This window comes from Heliangelus exortis, chromosome 1 (assembly GCF_036169615.1).
Source record: "Heliangelus exortis chromosome 1, bHelExo1.hap1, whole genome shotgun sequence".
In the NCBI taxonomy this organism is placed as follows: Eukaryota; Metazoa; Chordata; class Aves; order Apodiformes; family Trochilidae; genus Heliangelus; species Heliangelus exortis.
The window spans coordinates 120993526-121017089 of NC_092422.1; the positions used below are offsets into that span (position 1 = coordinate 120993526).

General features: G+C 41.1%; 1 protein-coding gene across 3 annotated transcripts in view; it reads right to left on the bottom strand.

Moving 5' to 3' along the window:
• FAM131B (family with sequence similarity 131 member B) overlaps window positions 1-23564 on the bottom strand; it is a 48819-nt gene that overhangs the window by 8569 nt on the left and 16686 nt on the right. For 2 of the 3 annotated variants that reach the window (XM_071763084.1, XM_071763073.1), the window contains exons 2-6: window positions 5630-5739; window positions 4104-4139; window positions 1451-1544; window positions 651-848; window positions 185-328 (exon numbers count right to left, since the gene is read on the bottom strand). In XM_071763084.1, the coding sequence (XP_071619185.1) occupies window positions 185-328; window positions 651-848; window positions 1451-1544; window positions 4104-4139; window positions 5630-5683 (526 nt within the window). In that variant the 5' untranslated portion in view covers window positions 5684-5739. Of the gene's footprint in view, window positions 1-184; window positions 329-650; window positions 849-1450; window positions 1545-4103; window positions 4140-5629; window positions 5740-23564 lie in introns of those variants that run through there. The other variant, XM_071763092.1, reaches the window with a different exon arrangement.

Below are 23564 nucleotides of genomic sequence, written 5' to 3' on the forward strand. Positions count from 1 at the left end.
GGGCTTTGGAGCCTCCCTGTTAAGATCAGACTCCTTGGACAGCTCCACAAACATGTGATGTTTCTGCTAGATCCCAGTCCCAAAAACTAAAGCTACAGAATAAAACACAGCAGAGGGAAAGGCAACAACATGACAAGAGCAGGAAAGGGGTGTTTCAAGATTAGCAAAAGGCACTGGAGCTCACCTTGGCTCTCCATTAGCTCCTGATAGTTCTCAGAGTAGTTGCCTGCTGTGTTCTCCTGATTTGAATTAACACTCACATCCTCACCATCCATGGAGGACCAGGCCATGAGAGTTGCCTCGGAAATAGCAAATTGCTCCATCACTCCTGTGGCCAAAGTAGATGGGGAGAGGAAGCAGGGATGTGTGAAAATTCCCACTTCTCATTACCCAATTTAACCTCATCACTTGGTTACACTCTTGTCCTGTGTCAGCAACCCTCCCATCACCCCGTTGGTCCTCACCCCCTCCACTTTGTATTCCATTGGCAATACTACAACCACATTCTTTCACCTCCTTCTGCAAGCTGAAGGGCCACTCACAGGCCCTCCTGAGTGCATTCTTGATGTTGTTGCACTTTAGTATCTCAAGGATTCTGCCCCAGGAGCTCCCAACCAATCCAATCCACATGCCAAAATAGTTAGCACTACCTGCAAGGAACCGGGCCTCCTTTTCCCCATCGCTCAGGTCTGAGTAGGCATCAGCGTCCTTGCGTGCTGTATCCTGTGTATGCTGCTGCTGCTGGCTGTTAGCTTTGCCCCAGCCTTGCCATTCAATCATGTGAGCCACACGGCCTTGGCCCATAGCTGTTGGCTTTGTGACATGGTCCTTCATGCTGCGAGATATCCCTAAGGGACCAGACATTAGAAAACAAGGACGGGCTATTACACAGCTCCAGGATTTTCTGCCACATTGTTTACCTCTCTTGGAATTGGAGCTTCTCCCCCACTTTCCTGACAGGTTTCAGGCCATGGGTTGGATGTGTCCCACCTTTCACTGTATCACTCATCAAGAGAGTTTTTCCATCTTTCCTTGGACTGGCTCTCAGAAGGAGCGAAAAGGGAAACTAAATATAAAAGACCACTTCCTTCTTTGCCTAGAATTCATCTAAGACACAGTTGGGCACGAGGGATGAAGCCTGGAAGTGAATAAACTAAGAACTAGAAAATAGGGTTAAACCTAAGACTGCTGGAGGGGAAGCAATTGAAAATGTTTGAGTTGGGGTGCGTGGTGAGAAGCCAACATGAGTAAGACAAATTGGTTCTTTGAAAGGGCAACAGCTAAGAGATTTCTGTATCTAGAACCATGGTGTTGGAGACTCCTCTAAGGCCTCGGAAAGGCAAGAGCCAGAAAGGAGCAGTTGGGAAAGCAATAGAGAGATTATGGGAGGAGTCACAAAGGCCTGTGGAGAGAAGCTGCCACGGATAAACCCAAATTTTGAGGACCTCACCAGAGAAAGATGATTTAGCCAAAGCCCCAATCCCATAAGCATTGGAGTTGCGTTTCAGCTTGGGGAGGATGGAGGTTGTATCTTCCATGGAGAGCTGAAAAGAGAGAGAATATGAAGAAATGATAACAGGAAGGAGAAAAGGAAGTGAACTGAAGTAAGAAATCAGCATAAGGATTCTAAAAGGTAGAGGGAAGATGAGGAGCAGAAGCAACCAACGAGAAAAAAAGCAGAAGAAAGGAAGGAAAAACTCAAGGTCATTTAACAATGACTCATATTGTATAGCATTGGGACTGAGTGAGGCAAAGTCAGTGCAAGAGGCAGAAACAGGCTGTGAGAAGCCTCCCTTTGGCTGCTACCAGTCCTCTGCAGACATGCTGCACTGTTCCCAACTCTTTGTTAGAGATGCAAGATGTGGCTGATGGACAATTCAGGGAGCTTACAATGGGGAGCTGACAATGTGATAAACAAGACACAATAATGCATAATATATGCATCACACTACAGATATTAACTTTTATGTGTTGGTTTTGATTTTAATTTCTTCTCATATGGTCTTAATAAAATTAACATGGTGGTCTCAGTGATGCATCCTGTTTCATGCACCTACAGCTACCTGTAAAGAAATGAGGCCTACAGTTCTGCATAACACCCTTTAGCCCCTTCTCTATGTTCATCCTCAGTCCCTGAATAATAAGGACAGGAAATTACTGGGACAGGCATCAAACTCAAATATCATCACAAAAACACCATTCTGCAAGACAAATTCATTAAGCTTCTTCAGGGATGCCAGGCATTGAATATGAGGCTTAATTTTCACAAGGGCTAAATGACCATTGCTTCTGCTCTTCATTTCAACCTTTCTGAAAATAAAATCTAGCATGTTTCAAACACAAAGATACTCAAAAGTAGTGACCATGACAGTGGAACTCTTAAATCCTGACACGAAGCAAGCATTTGGCACAAACCTCATGAAATGTGAGAAGAGCAGTAACAAGACAGTCAAATATTTGGAGGCAAAGGAAAGTACTGTAAAGATGTTAAACTGCATATAATTCCAGTCAATTGCCAAAATATGAAAGGTGAGTCCCTCTGGAAATCAAGTGTAAATGCAGTAGCTAAGGTATCCTGTAACTTTGGAGACAGGAATGTCTGTGTGTAGCATGTGAACTGAAGAAATCAGGAAGCAGGGGAAGAACAGTAAAAAGTGAAATGTGTAGCTGAGAATACAGCCTCTCTTCATGATGCATTTCCTTCGGTGATGAAGCTGGTTGAAGAATGTCCACCTGTGCCCCCACTGGCTGTTGCCACCTGGGCCTGCTGTTCAGCATCCACCCATTTGTTTCAAGACAGTGTAGGGGTTTTGCTGTGAGACACCTCATGGGAATGGTCCAGAAAAGAAAGTAGACTGCAGAAGGTCTCTACCACTGCAAGACTGGAGTGCTACATGAAGGCAGGACTGAATGGGAATGGAAGGAAATTCATAAGCCAGCTTTGATACCAAAGAAGAATTACAGTGATAAAGAGCTGCAGTATGAAAGAGATCCATGGAGTCAGAATGGGTTGGAAAATGAAAATACAAGTAAGGGAACTGTCTTCTACTATGTTTAAGGAAACATGACTGTGTACCTTGCTTTCAGCTAGACAGAAGTGCAATGAGAAAAAAAACTGACAAATTTCTTCTTGACAGTTGGTGCATGCACCATAATTTTCCTGCATAATTTGTTTCTCTGATTGAACGTAGGCAAAAGATCCCAAGCTTACTTACCACAAGGAAAGAGACATCAGTAGCCTGAGGGTTAGTTAAAAATATAAGTCCCCTTGATATTCAGTGGCCTAAGTGCTTTCAGACCACAGAGAATCAGAAAATTAGTGTCATTTAAATGTTTCAAAAGCATCTGGAATTTGAAAATGCTTATACTAACAAAAATGCAGATTCTTATCCTGCCTTTCCAGGTGTACAAAACTGTCAAAGCTAATCCTTTATGAACACACTTTTTAAGCCTCCAGAGCAGAAAAAATAGTCTGGTAACACTAACATGCATTATTCCTTTTTCAGGATGCTGGGTTGGCATTAGTGAAAAAGAAAAAAAAAACCAACAAACTATTTTCCATGGCACAGGTAGTAAGAGCATCAAAGAATATGTGTTAGTAACGTTTTCTTGATTCTTCTTCCACTTGTTAACTCAAGTTACTGGTGTTGACCGTCTTCCCTATTATACTTTAAGAATTTTTTTACTTCTGTATGCAGCTGAAAATAGGGGGTGTATTTCTCCCAGACTCTTGGAGAAGATCAAATGATGCCCTAATCAAAGGCTACTGATTTTTTTAACACGCTGGACAGACACTTTTTAATCTTATAGTGCCCAGAAATCTCAAAAAGAGAACATATGAAATGACACACATTTGACCCAAAGAGGACAAAAGCAATTTAATAGCCACCTGCAGATCTAAATAACTGCCAGACAGTAAAAAGCCCAAAGGCAAACAAAGATTTAACACCATCTTTTGCTTTCTTAGACAATTCCCAGAATTTCAGTGGCACTGAAGACTTTCAGTCATGTTTCCATTCTGGTCTCCACTGTATCCAATGGCATGGAAATCCAGGTCCTTCTATGACTATAAAAATCTGAATAGTGGTATGGTCCATACTCACATTGATACCATCCCAGGAGAAATCTGTCCGTGTTTGCTAAAGAAAGCAAAGGAGGACATCAGGTTAGTGTAAAAAAGAAGATGCAAACAGATATGTATCTCTCTAGTAGTTTTCCATAATCAACAGCCACTACTTCATCTGATGTATAAAAAAAACCTTTGGAGCTGTGTTCATTCTCTGCTGTTAATTACGGCGTCTGTAGGTATCACGGTGTTTGAAGATACAATAGCAAATAGGATAATGTAGAGTCAACAGTTGGACTTGGTGATGTTAAAGGCTTCCAACCTAAACGGTTTCATGATTCTAAAGAGTAAGAGAGAGAAAACCACAGACATTTCATGCAGCCCCACTTCTAATAGCTCTTTGCTAAACGTTGCACTGCTGGTGTCCCTGAAAGGGAGTTGCATTGCTGAGGCTAACACAAGGATATTAGCTATAATTCCTAGGTATTCTGAGTACAACATAGGAAGTGACAGAATTATTTTCTGATGCAATTATTTTCTCTTGTAGTTTTTCAGTTTGACCACTATGACCCACTTTCCCCTTGCAAACCAGATCCATTCCTCCTATCAGCCATTACTGTACCAATTCATAGTGCATTTCTTTCCACTGGGAGGACTCACACATCAACATCTCAGTTTTGGGGATGTAGAGACGCAGCAAATTTTTATTAATTAATTTCACCTATGGTATCCATTCACACAAATTAAAATGTTCACTGAAGTATAGTTTATGTTCCATGTCTTTTAGATCTGCACATGATTTAACAAAATTTTCCATATAAGTTTGGGCTCCACAGTTTTTACCAGGAGTCCATGAGACTCTGAGTTTCTTGAAGTTACATTCCAAGCTAGCAAGGTATAACAAGGAAATAAAAATACCTGTATGGTTTTTCAAATTGTATGTTATTTGTGAACATTATTTGCCATTCTTCAAATATTATGTGATTCCAATAGTTGTGATCTTTTTATTAATCATGACTGCATACCCTTAACCTTACAGAGCTGAAAATTCAGGTTATTTTAAGATTGCAGAAGCTACCATAATTCAGAACAGCAAATGAACCAGCTCATGAGATAGTATATGGTAAAATAATTGGCAGTGAGTTACTAGCAAATGCATCCCAAAAAATAAAAAGGGAGACAAAATAATTTATTCAATACAAAATCAGAAGGTGTTATGACTGTGCTGCAGAAGTTGTGAGAGACAGTGCTGGCCATTTCATTGAATCCATTATTCAAATAATGCAGACCTACAGGCTTGTCAGAACTGCCACAGTTTTTCCCATGTTCTGATCCACTGCAGTCATGAGTAGTAAAAAGCACCTTCATTCGCTAATTCTTACTCACTCCAGATACTGTGAAGGGAGTGACTTGACTCTATTCCATGCAAGTCAAACTGCACAGATACGAAACTCTAATCCTTAGGTGCACACTGGCATTCTGGTCCTCTCCCAGAATGCTCCATGTCTGAACTCAGAAAAATGGAAACTTTCAGATCCCACTGAGTGAGTCTAGGACACTCACCTCAGCAGAAGGTCGATGGAAACCGCTGCCATGCAGTGAGCTGGTGCTATCCATGTTGATTTGGTCCACATCTTTTAGTCCCTTCCAGTCTACTGCAATCACTTCGTTTCCTGTGAGAACACATCTAGTCAGGCTTCTGGATGCCACTACAATTTGCTCTAGAAATCTTAAGCTAAGTCAGCTCAGCATACAGGAGAATAATTGAGTTTAAAGCCACAATAGCCTTAAATCACACCTGATTTTAATCAGAACACCTGTGCATCACTGTACATCATCAACTATTGTATTTCACACAGATATCTTCATTTGAAGATCAGTCATTTGTGTTTTTATGAAGCATAATCTGTTTGGCTAAGAAACAGCTTCCTAGGAAAAAAATCATCTAGTTATTATACATGACTGAAAAAGAACCAATTCTTTTGATATCTGGTTCCAATAACACACCATAACTTAAAAAGGCATTTCTCCTTTATAATTTGAATTAGTCTGATATCAGCTTAGAGCTGCTGGTACCCTTGCTTTGCTGTTCTCTGCAAGATTAAAGATCTTTTAAATACCTGCTATTACAAGTCAGAAAGGTTATTCATACACTTGCTTTTCATCTTGACAAACCAGTTTCTTACAGTAGAGAATTCTTCTAGCCCCCTTAGTAAATCTGTGTCTCTTTTTAAAAGATATCCCAATATTTTCAGTTCTTTGAAATGTGGACATAAAAGCATACACAGTGATACAGGACTGCTCTCACCCATTCTGCCAATAACGCTAAAACTTACTTGTTGCTTCTTGTCTCACTAACCTATTGTGCCATAATCTTGCAGCACAATGCAAAGTTGCAGACTTTAAACAGTCAGCCACATAACCAGGACTGCTCTGTGTGACTGTTCTGTCTAGTTAGCTTTTACTGTGCCTTCAGCTATCGTGCTATTGTCAAACTCTGTTAAAAGTTATTTCATTCCATGTGATTGAGGAAAGGTTTGTACTGTGTTTAAAACTGAGTCTTTCGGAACCTGGCAAGAAATAGAGCTCTCCAAATGATCATTCGTTCCTGGGATTAATTCAGCAATCTATAGTCTATTTGAAATATATGCCATGGACTGTCAATGGTTCTATTTTCATTAGCTTTTAGCTGTTTATTTACTCTTTATCACAAGTTTCTTCTCCACAGATGTCTGCAAATCCTTTTGCTCATTCAAACAGCTCAAGCACATTTGCACTGATTATCAATGCATTTCCCAGGTAGAAATCTTCTGACAGTCAAGAGATGCTGTGCTCCACCCAACACATGCAGTAGCCATGGAGGCACTTACATGTGGGAAAACTAAGACACTCATCAGCTAGAACTCAAAATGTAAAAAATTAATTTGGTCCCTCAGAAAGCCTCAACATGGCAAGATGAAAACTAGCAGAAAGCAAATCCTATCTGAGTTGCTGTCCACCACAACTTCACATCTCATATTTTTTTGCTAAGGAAGACGATCACCCTGAAAGATTTAAGGCATATTTTCCTGTATGCATTTGGCCTTACTGAGCTCAATTATTTATTTGTAATTGTGATCACTACTAACCACAATGGTGCTGTCCCTGAGGTGTCTGTACTGGGACAAGTGCTGTTTAATAATCTGCACCAGTGACACAGATAGTGAGACTGAATGCATCCTGAGCAAGTTTGCAGAAGACACCAAGCTGTGGTGGTGTGGTTGACATGTTGGAGAGAAGAGATGCCATCACGAGGGACCAGGACAAGCTTTAGAAATAGACCCAACGTGAACTTCATGAAGTTCAACAAGGCCAAACGCAAAGTCCTGCACCTGTGTAGGGACAACCCCCAGTATCGCTACAGCTTAGGGGATGAAAAGATTCAGAGCAGCCCCACAGAGAAGGATTTGGGGGTACAGAAGGATGAAAAGCTGGTCATGAGACAGCCATACACACTTGCAACCCAGAAAACCAACTGTATCCTGGGCTGCATCAAAAGATTTGCGGCCAGCAGGTTGAGGGAGGCCATTCGCCCACTCTGCTCTGCTCTGCTGTGCTCTGCTCTGCTCTGCTCTGCTCAGCTCTGCTCTGGTGAGACTACCTGGAGTACTGCACCCAGTTTTGCAGTCCTCAGCAAAGCTATGAACCTGTTGGAGCAGGTCCAGAGGAGGCCCATGAATATTATTAGAGGGCTGAAACAGCTCTCCTGTGAAGGCTGAGAGAGTCGGGGTTGTTCAGCCTGAAGTAGGCTACAGGGAGATCTTATTGCTGACTTTCAGTACTTAAAGCATACTTATACAAAAGATGAGGACAAAACTTTTTAGCAGGGCTTGTTGCAATAGGGCAAGGTGTAAGGGTTTTGAAGTAAGAGAAGGTAGATTTAGCCTAGATATAAAGAAAAAAATTTTACAATGAGGGTGGTGAAACACTGGAACACATTGATCAGAGAGATGGTAGATGCCCAATCCCTGAAAATATTCAAGGTCAGGTTGGAATGGGCTCTGAGCATCCTGATCTGGTTGAAAATGTCCCTGCTCATGGCAGAGAAGTTGTACTAGATCACCTTTAAAGTGATCCTGTCCAAATATTCTGCAATTTTATGAGTCTATGAATTCATGAGCTAGGACTGTCGAGCTGAAATTCTGCTAAATTCTCATAACATCATTTGGCTCCCAGCTGCAGGCAACCCCCTCCACAGGATATAAGTTAAGTTGTATTATAAAGGCTTGTCTGCACACCCAGAAAGGAGGACAGGGTGACAACAGCAGGAAAGGGAGCACAAACAGCATCTGCCATACTGCTCCCATGCACATCCCAGAAACTATCAGCCCACCAAAGCCTCAGAAGTGCACACGGGCACAATGTCAGATAGAAGTCCAAATTATTGGCTCACAAGAAGGGACACTACATCCAAGCCCCTCTGAGGACTATTACAGGAGATCCCCAGCCCCAAATGGTCCAGGGGAAAGCCCATCAAGATCAGTCAGGGAAAGAGGCTTTCAGAAGCAGTTTTGTAACTGAGGGGGGTGGTTAGTGCCTAGGAATACAGGACCCATTACAGGATGCAGGAAAAGAGCATTTGAAGATTGCACTAGAGTTATGTGATGTTTAGGGGAAGAACCAGTGGAAGGGAAAGGGAGGGATGCAGGTGGTTTGGGGATAAATGAACGTAAGAAAATAGAAGGACATAAAAGGGGCTAGTAGAATGTAAATAGGCTGCAGATCAGTATGGCTTTCTGGCCATGTTCTGATCTGATTTTGGTAGGCTGTTCTGTCTTCCTGTAAAATTCAACTTCTAACTATTTTCTGGCATGAAGGATGCTCTCTCCTGGGCATATGTGCTTTGTGATGGAGGTCTAAGTGCCAGCAACTGGAGAGACCAGACTGAGTGAAATCAGCTGGAGAGAGTAAGGGCATAAAATGAAGATATGATCAATAGCCAAAAGGAAGGTGAAATGATCTGGGTGCCAGATGCGTGCCCCTGAGTGTGAGACCACAATGTGAGTTGGCTATCAGAGGGCTCGGGGGAGTCCCAGCCACCTTTTATAGAGCTCTGTGTGTGTATCTGTGAGGGGTCTGTACCAACACCTGCAGTTCGGATGCAGTCTATGGGGCTGCTATATCCAGGTGGTATTAACTGAGGAGACAAGGATGCAGGAGTAGTTACTAGGCAGACCCTGCTTCAGGAGGGATCCATGTTCCACTTAATGGATCTCCATCATGATCAACCACAGTCCAGAGTAGGATGAGGCTGCCTGGCAGCGTTTGTGCGAGTTTTGTGTTGGTCTGTGCTGATCTGCATGGCTAGCACCTATGTGCACAGATGTGCTGCATATGGATACTTATGTGTATGCATCCTAGGAACACTGGCTGCACTGGCTGCAGGGAGCTGCAGCAGCCTCACCTCTGTTAGGATGCCAGATTTATCCCCGCTAGCACATAAGGGTACTTGAGGGTGTTCACCAGAGCTTCCCAGCAGGAGGCATAGCTATTCCCAGGCCTCGGCAGACTGCCAGGTCTCTCTTTGAATCAGTGGGAGGATAAAACTGGAGTTAAGAGCAGAGTGGGAGCCTGCCCCTATATGCTGAGATCTAGTTGCCTCTTTCTGCAGAGGCAGCCCCTGCTCCCTCACTCCATCCACAACCCTTCACACTAGAAATGGGATGGCTGGGGCATTCCTGCTGCAGAGCTGATCAAGACAGTGATGTTGGAGAGGCAAGAGAGATGCTGCCACTCCAGAGCAACAGGCAGCCCCCTGCCTGTTGTACAGAACAGGCAGCAGTGTCATGCCTATTTTATCTCTGTTTGCCCGAGGTCCTTTCCCTATACTCTCATCTGTTTCTGAGCATAGTACTGTGGCCCTTCTGTAAGTCTAGACAGACATTCTGGCACAGTGGGTAACAGGCAGAAGCACTGCTCGGTGTCTCCCCAGCCAAAGAGAGACCAACTTCAGGCATCCTGGTGCTCAGCACATGTGACAACATCCCCTGAGTTTGGCAAGTGACACTCAACTTCTGCTCTCAGTTCTGCTGGCACACTGATGGTTTCCATGAAGTGTTAGACTGTGGCAAATATTAATACAGTTCTGCCAGATGGTAGCATCAAATGTCTGAAGAACATTAACATAAAAAAATTACTTGCATCAAAGTCCACATCCCTTCCATAATAGTAAACTAAAGGCCTATGAAATCAATTTATTACTGTTTTTCTCCAGCTGAAGTATCTCACCTACCTAGACAAGGGAAGAGAAGGAGTAACACATGATTTTACATGCACTATAGTCATAAAGACTGAATAATTATTGAAAATTCTTGGTCTAAACAGTTTCACAGGCACTAAGAAAAAAACAGATTACAATGAAATAACTCTTTAATATCTGGTTAAACACTTTTAAATGCATTTAAAAGCATACTTCAGCATAAATATCTGCTGAAGAGTTCTGACATCATACACTGTGGTTGAAAAGGAAATCTCTGACTTCTAATTTGCTTTGGGCAATGTTACTTCCTCTTACTGAAAGTTTGCAGAGGGTCTTTCCCCTTCTGCTAGAAATAGCAAGAGCAGTATTAATCCACAGACATGAAAGACCAAGTTCTGCTCTGACAGATGGAAGGAAAGAAACATGGAAAATCAGAAAAATGTAAAGACAGTGAAGTGGAAAAAATTGAATACAGTACATTATATTTGAGTCTTGGTTTTATCCAACATCTTGTCTATTCCTTTCTCCCTTCAATTGGTATGTTTTTTTTTTTTCTTTTCTAATGGTACGTTTCTTTTCTGATGTAATTTCTTTTCTCATATCCACCTTCCATTCCAGCTTCTGCTAATCATCATAACTATTTAATTTGTAATTCTATCAAAAATCACCTCTTCAAGAACAGGATTTGTTCCTCTCCATATACAGCTGATAAGCATTTTAAAAGATGTGTGGGTCATTAAGCTAATTTTAAATCTTTATAAACACATGCTACTGAATCTCTCATTGAAATGTTCTGAAATGAGATTATAAAAGTTAAAAGGTAACTGAGTTTCTGATTTCCTTTACATTGTGTCTGTACGGTGTGTACAGAAAGGATAGAGTGGGTTTTTGTTTTCATTGCAGTTTGATTTTTTTTTAAATATATTCTTTGTTTAAGGGGGTTTATCTTCATAAATTCCATCCTTGCTCTGGAAGATTCGGTGGATGACTGAAGAACAAGTAGCAAGCTAACTACATGAAGCACTGAGATAAAAGCAAAGCAGCTGAAATACGTAAATGTATTAAGCCACACCATTTGCAGATAATTCTTGCTTTGTAATTTGAACATAAACTTGGTAAAAAAACTCTGGGACAAACTCATTATAAAACCATGTTTCATCACAACCGAAGTAGTATTCCAACTCAAGTCCCCTAAGCCTTTAAGGGAAAAATACCATTCCTCCTTCTGCTACAGTACTATTACAGTAAAAACCAAAATTCATCTTTATGTCAGACCTTTCTAAAGAATGATGAAAACATTTAAAGAGGAAAAGATAGGGAAAAGAGAACACTCTTTTCCACACCTTTTCTTTTTCCTTTTTTTCTGAGCATCATAACTTTCATCTCTCAGAAATTAGAAAATGTGCATTCCCAAGCAATATGAAATACTGACCATTTTGATTAATGCAATGGAAAATCAAAGAAGCCATCTGGATGACTGTATCCCATCTTGCTGATCTATTATTATTACCTTTTTCCTATTTGAGTAGATTGTTTTGCCACATTTATCATGCAGATAGAGAATTTCTTCAATGTACTTTCAGGCTCTTTGCATTTCTGTGATCACAGGAAACTTGCCTTGTTTCCAATTACTTATTACTTAATCTTAACAAGTCCATTCTCCCCGGGTTTCCTCTTGACATTTTCTCAACTCCTATTACCACTGTGTATTAATTGATACTATATTTAGTACTTTCACATGTATTTGGCTCATTTAACAAGGTACATGTTTGAATCAAGCATCTACATCTATGCGGAAACATTTCATAATCTATTTTGTTGTAACTTCTGTGCTAGAGGACAAAAATCTTCTCCAATTTATCTTTGCTAGTTTGTTCCACACTAAGTAGAATAATACAGTATAAGAATCTCAAGTTATGGTTTTTTACTTCCTGGCATGATGCTGGTGAAGATGTACACCATATACCAAATACATATTTGTGTCAATTGCTTTGTGATGTGTCAAGCCAGTTAGCATAAGAAGAAATGTATGAGTTTAACAGTGAATTTCCAGCACCTCTACTATCCACTGCTGACAATCTTTCTTCTGTTTCTCAAGTTTTACTTTCCAGCAGAGAGTAGAAATACTACCATTCAATATTGGTAGCCAAGGTTAATGTTGGTAAAGACTAATATTTAGAGTAAATCAGCTTAAAAGAAAAAAAAGAAAAAAAGAAAAAAGCAATTGCAGTAATTATGATCAATCTTTAAACTGTTGTTTACCTGTTATCAATTTGTATGACACTCGTAGGAGTGTAGAATCTTTGTCAAACACAACATCATGGTGTCCTGTTAAATGTGGTTGAAAGAGTTCGAAGCCATTGGGAAGGAATGACAGGTGGATGGACAGCAGAATCATAGAAACCTCTTCCTTCCCTGAATGCTTTACAGAGAGCCATTCAAAGCTAGCCAAAAGGTCAACATCAAGAAAAGGAATAAACTGCTGTCAAGTGAGTTGTCCCCAAGGTGAACTTCAAATGAAAGCATTCAAGTTACCTCAGGTAAATCTGAGAAATCTACATGAGTTATTCCCGTAACTGTGTAGGAATTCTAGGCTGTACTGCATGAGGGAACACTGAAATTAGATGCTGATGGCAACTACCTTAGATGACTGTGGAAGATAAACAGAGAAAAGCCTGTTTTCATGGATGAGAGAGGGCTGAACTGTTTGGCACTATTCGAGGCACAGAAATGCATGGGTGTCCACAAAGCAGATGTCTTTAAATTTTTGATCAAAAATAAAAACACAGCTCTGAGGGGGTGTAAGATTAAGACTCACATGGGCAATTCTCAGAATCTTTGATCTGGATTTAGCTATTCTAAATTGCTTCTCAGACCATTCTGCCCCTTTCTGCAGATAGATCTCTCTTTGTAGACCTGCTTAGTTAATAGAATTAATGAATATAGCTTCAGATTCGGAGCTCCAGCACCAACATTTTTCTTCTTGGTTGGAAACATTTAAAAATCAATACTAAATCCTACTGTATACCATGCCTTCCTAACTAAAAGGAGATGAACAGAAAGCCTACTGTTCGATACAAGCAGTTCTTTTCTGAGAAACAGTCATGTCATTTAAGCTGAAGAGGTACTGCAAAACAAAGCACATCCAAATAGCACAATTTAAAAAAAATCTCAAAGTCCTGTCTCATTTGGAGAACAAGTATCAGGCAGCATGAGCAGTGGTGATGGGTTTATCTTCATTCCTCATTGCTTCTCTGAAGTGCAGAGAATGTGTCCCCAGGGGCCTCATTTAGTACAGTAAGTATGAAAACGTCAATATGTACCAAGATAGCAGCCCTTTTTTGCTGGCCTGTAGCCAACAATACATAAGCAATATGCAGCAGACAGTTTCATACGTTGCTCTCTGTATGTGTTGAAATTTTAATCTCTGCGGCCAGTGTGTCAAATGGACACCGTCCTAGAGCACAAGAATATCATCAGTTGTGATATCTATGTCCATTATCTTCACCTCTAACAGTGAGGAAGAAAAACCAACCCAAATACTCCTGAGGAGCCACTCAGCAGATCACAATGCAGCTTTCTCCCTGAACTCCCTTCCCTGGAGCAGAACAGAAAGGTGTGACTCCAGAACTGCTGCCACCACAGCTGCTGCTGACAACTTCATCTCCTCTTGCGGCTGAAATGTAACCCTGCACAAAGCAGAAGCCCAGCAACTTCGAGGGCCCTGCATGTCCCCCATATTCACCTGCTAATCATGATTCCATCACCTCCTGCTGTCCTCAGCTTCTGTGACGCACTAGGAGAGCAACATGGAGCCTTTCTGCTATCTTACTCCTATTTACCCTTCTGCCTTGTGTTACTATACATATGTAAAATACATAAAGATGGGCCTTCAATCTTCTTTGCCCTACTCTCTCTCATTCACACCACAGCCCTTTCAGAATATCCCTTCTGCCTCAGTACCTCCACATATTTTTTACCTTCTGTTTGCCTACCCCTGACTGTCCCCAGGCCAGCCCCGTTCCACTTTTTTAAAACATCTTTAGGGATGCTGATTCCACCTTCCTGGGCAGCCTATTTCAGTGTTTGATAACCCTTTCAGTGAAGATGTTTCTTCTAATATCCAATCTAAACCTCCATTGGTGCCATTTGAGGACATTTCCTCTTGTCTTATCACTTTGTTACTAATGAGAAAAGACTCTCCACAACTTCTTTTCACGTAGCTGTAGAGAGCGGTAATGTCTCCTCTCGGCCTCCTTTTCTCCAAACTAAACAACCCCATCTCCCTCAGATGCTCCTGATAACACTTGTTCTCTGGACCCTTCACAAGCTTCATTGCCATTCACTGCCCTTCTTTGAACACATTCCAGCAGCATAATATCTTTCTTGTTGTGGGGGACCAAAAACTGAACACCGTATTTGAAGTGCAGCCTCACTGGTGCTGAATACAGGGGACAATCACTTCCACAGTTCTTCGGGCACTTCCATAGTCCTTCCAGTATTTCTGACACAAGCCAGGATGCTTGCTGCCTGTTGGCTGCTTTGACCATCTTGGCACACTGCTGGCTCATATTCAGCCCCAGATCCTTTTCCACCAGGCAGCTTTCCCAGCACTCTTCCCTAAGCCTACGGGGCTGCTGGGGTTGTTGTGACACAAGTGCAGGACCAGATACTTGGCTTTGTTGAACCTCATACAACTGGCCTCTGCCAATCCAGCCCCAACAGCTCCCTCTGTAAAGCCCTTCTACCCTCAGGCCAATCAACACTTCCACTCAACTTGGTATCATCTGCAAACTTACTGAGGGTGCACTTGATCATCTTGTCCAGACCATTGATAAAAATACTAAAAAGACCTAACCCCAGGGGAAAGCTGCTTGTGAACAGCCACCAACTGGATTTAACTCCAGTCAACACAACTCTTTGGGCCTGTCCATCCAGACCATGTTTCATCCCCATCCAAGCTACATGCAGCCAGTTTCTCCAGGACAATGCTGTGGGAAACATCATTGAAGTATTTACTAAATTCCAGGTAAAGAACATCTACAGCCATGCCCTCATCCACTAAGCAGATCCACACACCCTGTCACTGAAGAAGATCAGGTTCATCAAGCAGATCTGCCTATCAGGAACCCATGCTGACTGGGCCTGATCAACTGGTTGTCCCGCAAAAGATGCATGATGGCACTCATAGAATCATCATATAATGGTTTGAAAAGACCTTCCCTCTTCCAGTTTGCAGTCCTCTTCAGGTACTGGAAGGCCACTAAAAAACCTCCCAGGAACCTTCTCCAGACTGAACAACCCTAGCCCTCTCAGCCTTTCTTCATAGGAGAGGTGCTCCAGCCCTTTGATTCTCTTCACAGCCCTCCTCTGGACTGACTCCAACAGCTTTGTGCTCTTCTTTTGTTGGGAGTCCCAGAACTGGACACAGTACCCCAGGTAGGGTGTCACAGGTAGAGTAGAGGGGGAGAATCACCACCCTCAGCCTGCTGGCCACACTCCTTTTGATGGAGCCCGGGATACATTGGCTTTGTGGGCTGCAAGAGCATATTACTGGCTCACGATGAGCTTCTCAAGAACCAACAACCCCAAGTCCTTCTCCTCAGGGCTTTTTCTCAATCCATTCTCCACCCAACCTGTAAGTGGAGCAGACAACCTGCTCCACAACCTTCTCTGGCACTGAGGTCAGACTGACAGGACTGTAGGTTTCCAGATCCTCTTTCTGTCCCTTCACAGTTGCTAACCTCCAGTCAACTGGGACCTCCCCAGTTAGCCAGGACTGCTGGTAGATGACAGAAAGTGGCTTTGTGAGCATTTCCACAAGCTTCTGCAGTACCTTTGGGTGGATCCTATCCAGCCCCATAGACTTATGCATGTCTAAGTGGTGCTGCTAATCAACTCCTCTTGGATTATAGGGGCTTCATTCTTCATCCCATCCCTCTCCTCCAGCTCAAGGGACTGGAGAACAACTGGTCCTACTAAACACTGAGGCAATGAAGGCATTAAGTGCCACAGCCTTTTCCCCACCCTTTATCACTGTGTTTCCAATAAAAGACAGAAATTCTCCTTAGTACTCATTTTGTGGCTAATATAGTTGTACAAGCATTGTCTCTAACAGCTGAAGACATTTCTAGTTGGGCTTTGGCTCTTCTAATTTTCTCCCTGTGTATCCTAGTGACATTATGGCCTGCCCCTTCTTCCAAAGACCATAAGCTCTCCTGTTTTTTCCTGAGTTGCAACCAGACCTCTCTATTCAGTCAGGCCAGTCTTCCTTGATGCTCATTTTTCTCCTCTTTACAATACACCTCTCATTGTCAGGAGAGTATAAGGAATCCTGCTGGCCAGTCTCTGAAATAATTCCATGGACCACTGAGAACATCAGCTGGAGAAATCCTCCATCAAGCAGAAAGGACAAGTTTGTTCACAGGATTCCCTGACTGTCTCCTAGGTAGTAAGAGGGAGACTGGCACCTTGGTACCACCTTCTCCTAAGCATGGCAGACTTCTGACTCCTTCAGAGCTTGTGATTGAGATTCTGGCTGCACTTCTCACATCTTTACTTCTACAGTTTCCATCTCAAGACCCACAAAATTCTGGGCACTCTTTACCAGCTTCCCTGTTTCTCACCAAGCTGCCTATCTCAAGCTCTAGGAGAAGGCAAGCCCAAGGTTAGAAGAAACCAGCAACTAGCATTGCCATTTCTATTCCTTTGTTCTGGGCAGGGTATCTCTTGACAGCATCCACCAGTCCAAAGATACCATGGAAATACAGGGATGCTCTGCTTTTCTTAATATTTTCCAGTTTGATTATGTCCTTTCTGAAATGGGCATAGACAATCAAGGACAATGCATTATATTCAAAATAAGAGAGTAGTATACATTTATGCATAATATAATACTGTTACTCACTTTATTCTCTATTCTTTTCCTAATTACTAACATTTGATTGGCATTTTTACTGGTACTCAGCATTAAGCTGCACAATTTAACTCCAAGATCTCATTCTTGCCTGGAACTAGTAAACTCAGAACCTCCATTATTGCATATGTAACACTATATTGCTTCACCTGAGTGCATAATTTTACACTATCTATATCAAATTTCACACATAATTTTAACATCTAGTCATCTAGTATTGTAAAATGCTTTTGCCAATCTGCATATAGCTTTTTTTTGTTCCCACAAATGATTACTGTCATTATCATACTTTGCTACTTCATTCTTTACCCCTCTTTTTCCTATCATTAATGGATATGCACAAATCTGAAAAAAATATCCTTGGGAAAACCGGCCACTTCATACTAAACCTCATTTCCTACCTTACCCATCTAGTTAATAATTTCAGAAACCTCCCTTTGATTTAACAGCAGATTCATGTCTCTAACAGCCTGGGGTGAAGGCCTTTTACAAATGTGCTTTGCAAATAGTCATTGGATGTCCTTTGACAATATGCTTGTTGACCCCTTCCAAAAACTGTAAGACATGACATCTCTTAACAACAGGAGAATTAACCCTTTCTCAGTATAGCTTATTTGTCCATGCATGCACTACTAATTCTGTTCTTCAGAGTAGTGTTTATTAGCTTGCTGGCCAGATGTACCTTATTTACTAGCCTATAGTTTTCCAGATCTCAACATAATTTTAAAAACTGGCATCTCTCACACTCTGAGTCACTGAAAACCCTTTTAATAGTAGCATCATGCACTAAGTTCTCCTAATCATTGCACAGGGCAAGTTACTTGTATTTTACAGGCACTTTGAAGGGCTCTTTTGAAGTAAACATTTACCTTGCCAGCCTACACATAGGGTTAACTGAAGTCCCTACCACTACTGAATTTCCTGTCTTCACAGCCCCTTTGAATTTCTTGTGGCTGTCACAACTTCCTGCCTCCATCCCGGACAGAGATTGTAAATGGTCAGTAATATGATGCCTAAAACTATTTTTCCTACATGGAATGTCAGTCCACGCGCTACCTATGTGGATCACAAAACTATTTACTCCATTAGTTAAGAAATTTTGCACCAAAATCTTCCATGTAATCTTCCCCATGTCTGATCAATATCTCTGGATACAACCACATCTCCCCAGAATACAGAAACTACCAGAATACCAAAGCTATGTTTCCTTTAGAATTCAATTATACTACTGGACTTGAGAGCTTGTGGCTTAAACTAATAGAGAATCATCCTGATAATCTAATCTAACCTCCTTAAAATAAGAGAAGCTAAACATATTCACTTTGTTAATTATACTTTCTGTTGCTGTGCTTGAACTGGAGTATTTTTCTTTTTAATTCTTAATTCTTATGTGTTCATATGACAGAAGATTCAGTGCAACTCTTAGCAATTTATTCCAACAGCTAAGTATTTTTACTTTTGGCCCATTTCCAATCTGACTGTATCTGCAGTCCTTCCGTTGCATCTTAAATGTTTTCTGCTAGGTTGAAAAGTCAGATAGTTTTTTGTGGTTCTTTTTTCTTCACTCACTTAGAGCTGTCACTGAGTCACTTACGTAAGAGATACAAAAGGTACAGGGTTTTTTATTCATGTTTACATGTTTATTTTCTGGCTATTCTTCAGTTTTGCAGCACTTTTCAAAGTGATAATAATAGAATTAGACAAAGTAAATGAAAAATGTTTTTCACAAGTGCCAAATGGAGAGAAAATATAACCTCTTCTTCTGTTCAATATTCAGCTCTTAATAGATCAAAGAACCACAACAGCTTCCTCAGATGCAGCATGACAATAGTAGCTGTTGATGCACTGATTTTCTGTCAGATATCTATAATCTTTTTCAGTGTGACTGCTTTTTAATATAGAGCTCTGGTCCTGTAAATACTGTTCACACTCTGTCATTAGAGATAACTCATATTTGGTTAGATTGAAATACACAAATGAATCAGACTGTTCCACATCACTGATTCATCCTTTTCATTTGTATTTTCATTTTTAGCAGTTGTTCCAGTCTTTGTGGATTCTACCAAGTTTATTACTATTTTAGATTCCCCTCAGGATTTCGAGCAATATGTTAAATCACATGGTACTGACAACTGGCACTGAAAAATGTGGGATCACATAAGAAACACAAGCTTTTCACCAACAACTCTTTCTTTGTTACTATTTTGCTGTTTATTGATGCACTTAAAATGTATGATATTTATATATTATTAGTCAAAGAATCATGGGACACTAAGTTGGTTGCTCACAGATTAGAGTTTTTATCTTTTACTATGTAGTATTTTAGATCCATAACCATGACTGTAGACAAAGGTACTTCATCATAGAAGTACTTGGCGGCCAGAAGTCTCATAAAAGTCATGAAATTAATTTATCACAGATGCATAGAATGGTTTGGGTTAGAAGGGACCTTTAAATGTTATCTAGACAACACCCCTTCAACCCTACTGGCAAGTTAGCTTGACAGGATATGGCTTTTTCAGTCTGATTGCCATATTGTCCTTCTAATACTTTATTTGGAATTACATCAGATAGACAAAATTAAGTACCTAAGTCACCTCATTAAAACTTCTAAAGCTGTGATAAAACCGCAGCTTTCCACTTCCATATCTTCCTCACTATTTCAAGACTTACTGAAAAATAAAGCTTTGACTTGGCTTAAAAACACTTGAATACAATACTTGAATTGGCTGTTTTCAGTATTAATCTAAAATCATGGCTGTTTGCTGTTGGACAGCATATCTTTGTTAAATGAGCTGAAAACTATTTTTCTCTTACTTCCCCCCCGCCCCAAGAAAACAATTTTTTATTGATTTATTTTTTATTAGTTTACTTTTTCTGCCTTAATACACATTAGTCTACAGAAATCAGATTCCCAGGTCTATCGTGCCAATAAAATACTATTCATTACTTCAATTTTCCCATAAGCTCCATTGCAATATCTCTCATAATTCTCTCATATTACTGTCTGTAAGAGTTCACAAAGTCAGTATGTTGTCCTTCAGTCGTTCCAAAAGAAAAGTCCTTGGTAGACATGCCAAAGACTGTTTTCTTATACTAATGACCCTTGCTGATACACCCATTCAGTTTTAGTATGGTTTTATTATAAAGCTAGGCTTATGCAGTCACACTACTTGTTAGCCCTCTCTCCACAGCAGCTTCAGTACCACCCAGCCTGTTTCAGTAACCCTGACAATAGAGAAGGGTCTCAAAGATACTCAGTTTATATGCACTTCACGACAGCTGGCTGCTAGGTCCAGGAGATAGTGTGTCTGTTCCAACCCTTAATGGAAGAAATAGGTTCTTATCCCAGGGCTGTTCAGGGGAGTTATCAGATTGAGAGCTAGTTGAAAGAAGAAAGGCCAGGGTGGGAAGAAGTAGGAGTAATGAAGTGAGATCAAGCAGTAAGCAGTCTGTTCTGCTTACGATTCCCCCAGGTAAGAGGAACAAGATTTCACAGACGCCCTTCATGTATTTCCACTCTTCTTCCCATATTCCCTATGAAGTAGAAGTTTCTACCCAGAGCTGTGTGCTCCTTCCACCTGCGTGCATGCATGTAAATGAATATATCCCTAGTGCCATGACTAGGGATATATTTCTGCATTATCATGCAGAAATCTCCTCCTATCCCCCTCACACTTATATGTTGAAGGTGAAGTTCCCTTGATATGATGTATGCATGCAGAGTATATATCTCACTTTTTCACACTCCAAATGCATAGATGACGCTTTGCCATACCAAATGTCACTCCATACACCTTCAGATCTGTGGAGGGACAAGTGAGGAGAAAAATGAAGGGCAAGTTCACTAATTGCTCCAGCTGCTTACTCCCTCTCCTGTCAGTCTCCTGTCCTGCTCCCACTCTGCTGAATCTAAAGTGGCTGGGTTAAAAGCGAGTGGTCTTTGGCTCCTATGGTGGATGCTATAAGCCATTATACTTAGCATAGCACATCCAGCAAGAAAGCAACATAGAATGTATTCCTCTCTCCAACAGTACTCTAACTAGTCCTTGTAGAGGGAAGTCTAGCAAGCAAGCTGGTTGGCTTTAGCAGGTCAGATTTGACCCAGAGACTGATAAATGAAAAACATTGCTCTCTGCATTCTGCATGGCCAGGGACTGATACTCTCTCTATGCATGAGCCTAAACCAGCTATCACTTGAGCTGTTTCTTGCAAAATTTCCAGGCTAAACAAACATGGACTTCAACTGACAGCTGGAGTTATTATGGTGAGGGAGTCTGTGGCATGTGGTTTAACCTCTGCAGTTGAAGGGAAGGGGGAGAGGAACATATAGGAGTGTACTACCAGCATACAGAAGACCTGGGGCCCGCTGACATGACTAAAGCAACAAGTCTAACCTGACCAGGCTTTAGATCCTAAGCATGAGATCACAGGGTAATTCAGCTTGGAAAGCACCTCTCTCTTGAGGTCCAAACTCCTGCTCAAAGCAGTCAGCTATGGCGTTAGACCAGGTTATTCAAGGTTTTATCCAGTCGGATCTTGAAAACCTCAAGAAATGGACACTGCACAACTTCCCTGGGAAACACCTTCCAATGCTTGACACGCCTCATGGTCAAAAGGCTTTCCCAGCTATCCAGTGTGAGCATCTCTAGCTTCTCTTCCCACACTCCAAACGTTTCTTGGAGTATTTTCCCACCACTTCATGTCACTTCAAAAACATACTTGCTGCAGGCTTCTGAGAAAAGACATGAGAGAAATCAGAGACACCACCGAAAAAAAGAGAGAAATTTTGAGCTTAAATAGGCCTGAGCTTTCTATCCATTTAAATCTAATCAAGGAATTAAGAGAGACTTTGTCCCACTAGTCAAAATAGTCAGTGTTAGGAGATGTCTGAGCTGCAGTCAAAGGTACACTGTGATTTCTGGTGTCCTTTATAAGACTGAAAGATGTTATATTAATCCATTTCAATTTTACACATAGGAAGCTACTCTGTTGTACCCCTCTCAATTACTTTTCCCCAGGGAGAAATAATCAAAAAACTCACATCTAGGAAAGAAAATGTAAAGTCGCACATTACTAAACATGTGCAAACTATGACATCTAACTAGATCATAGTAAAACATCCCTGCGGGAAATGCAGAAATCATGTGGCTTGTTTAAAATTGGAATGGAAAAAGGCCCAGAGCAAGCTCAGGGCACAATCCTGCACTAGCCCTTGTGTAGTGAATAAACTAAATGTGACTGATTACAAGCTTTCTGTCACTAATTAAAGCCCCCCAAATTCTGAGTTAAAAATCTGCTGTGTGCAAATTCCAAGGTAAAATCAGTACAAGTCTCCTACCCTTCTTCAATCTCTGAGACCTACCTGGTCTTGGAAAGACAATACAGAGCCTGTATATTCAACTACTTCTGCAGAAGTCTAACAATACACCACACAGCAAGAAAACAAAACTCTACTCATGCTAGAGTGTTAGTTTCTAACCACATCCAAGAGCTCAGACCTAGCAATTAAAAGCAGTGATATGCTAAAACAGGTCTGAGGAATCCTCCCAGTAATTCCAGTAAGACTGGATGAAAAATCTATGCTGCCAAATAAGAATTGTTCTGAACAAACTTCCTCAGATAGAGAAGTCCAAGAAAAACTAAAGCCTCCCACCTTCACCCAGTCCAACCTCAAAAACTTAAAACAGGACTTGAAGCCACTACTGAAACAAACCTGTTTAAAAGTTACACATGAAGCAGCCATCAGGCACTATTACTACGTTCACATCTGACTCATTGAGATTAGAATCATGGTTGTGCAATCCCCCTTACCCCACATCTCCATAACCTGAGGTCAAGAAAGATTCCTCACTTAACTGTATAAATAGGTTCCTAATGACCACCATGCTCCTACCATCTAGAATGAGCGTATGTATTGTAAACCAAAAGTCACTACGGTGTGGAAAGTCCAATATCTGTACCGTTAAGGTCTATATTTAAGGAGTGCAAGTTGCAGACAAAGGGAATTTTCAGTTATCATTTTCTCATCATCAATTTAATGCATAGATATTCTTTTATATTTTCATCTATGCTCACAAAACAGTATGACATCTATAAATATATCTATATATGAGAATGACACTTGATCAGTTATACAAGGCTTTTTGTAACACAGATTCCTGGTCACAGATCATAAAAATGCTGCTGTGCATAGGGAACCCTGTATGGCGAAGTATGACAGCTTAACCATATTTTGGAGTGGAGAGTGAATGTTACTAGATGTGTGTCTTGTTTACTTGAGCAGTGTTGTGGAGGGAGTGACCAAGAATTAATGCTGCTAGTTCTGACACACATTGATAAGA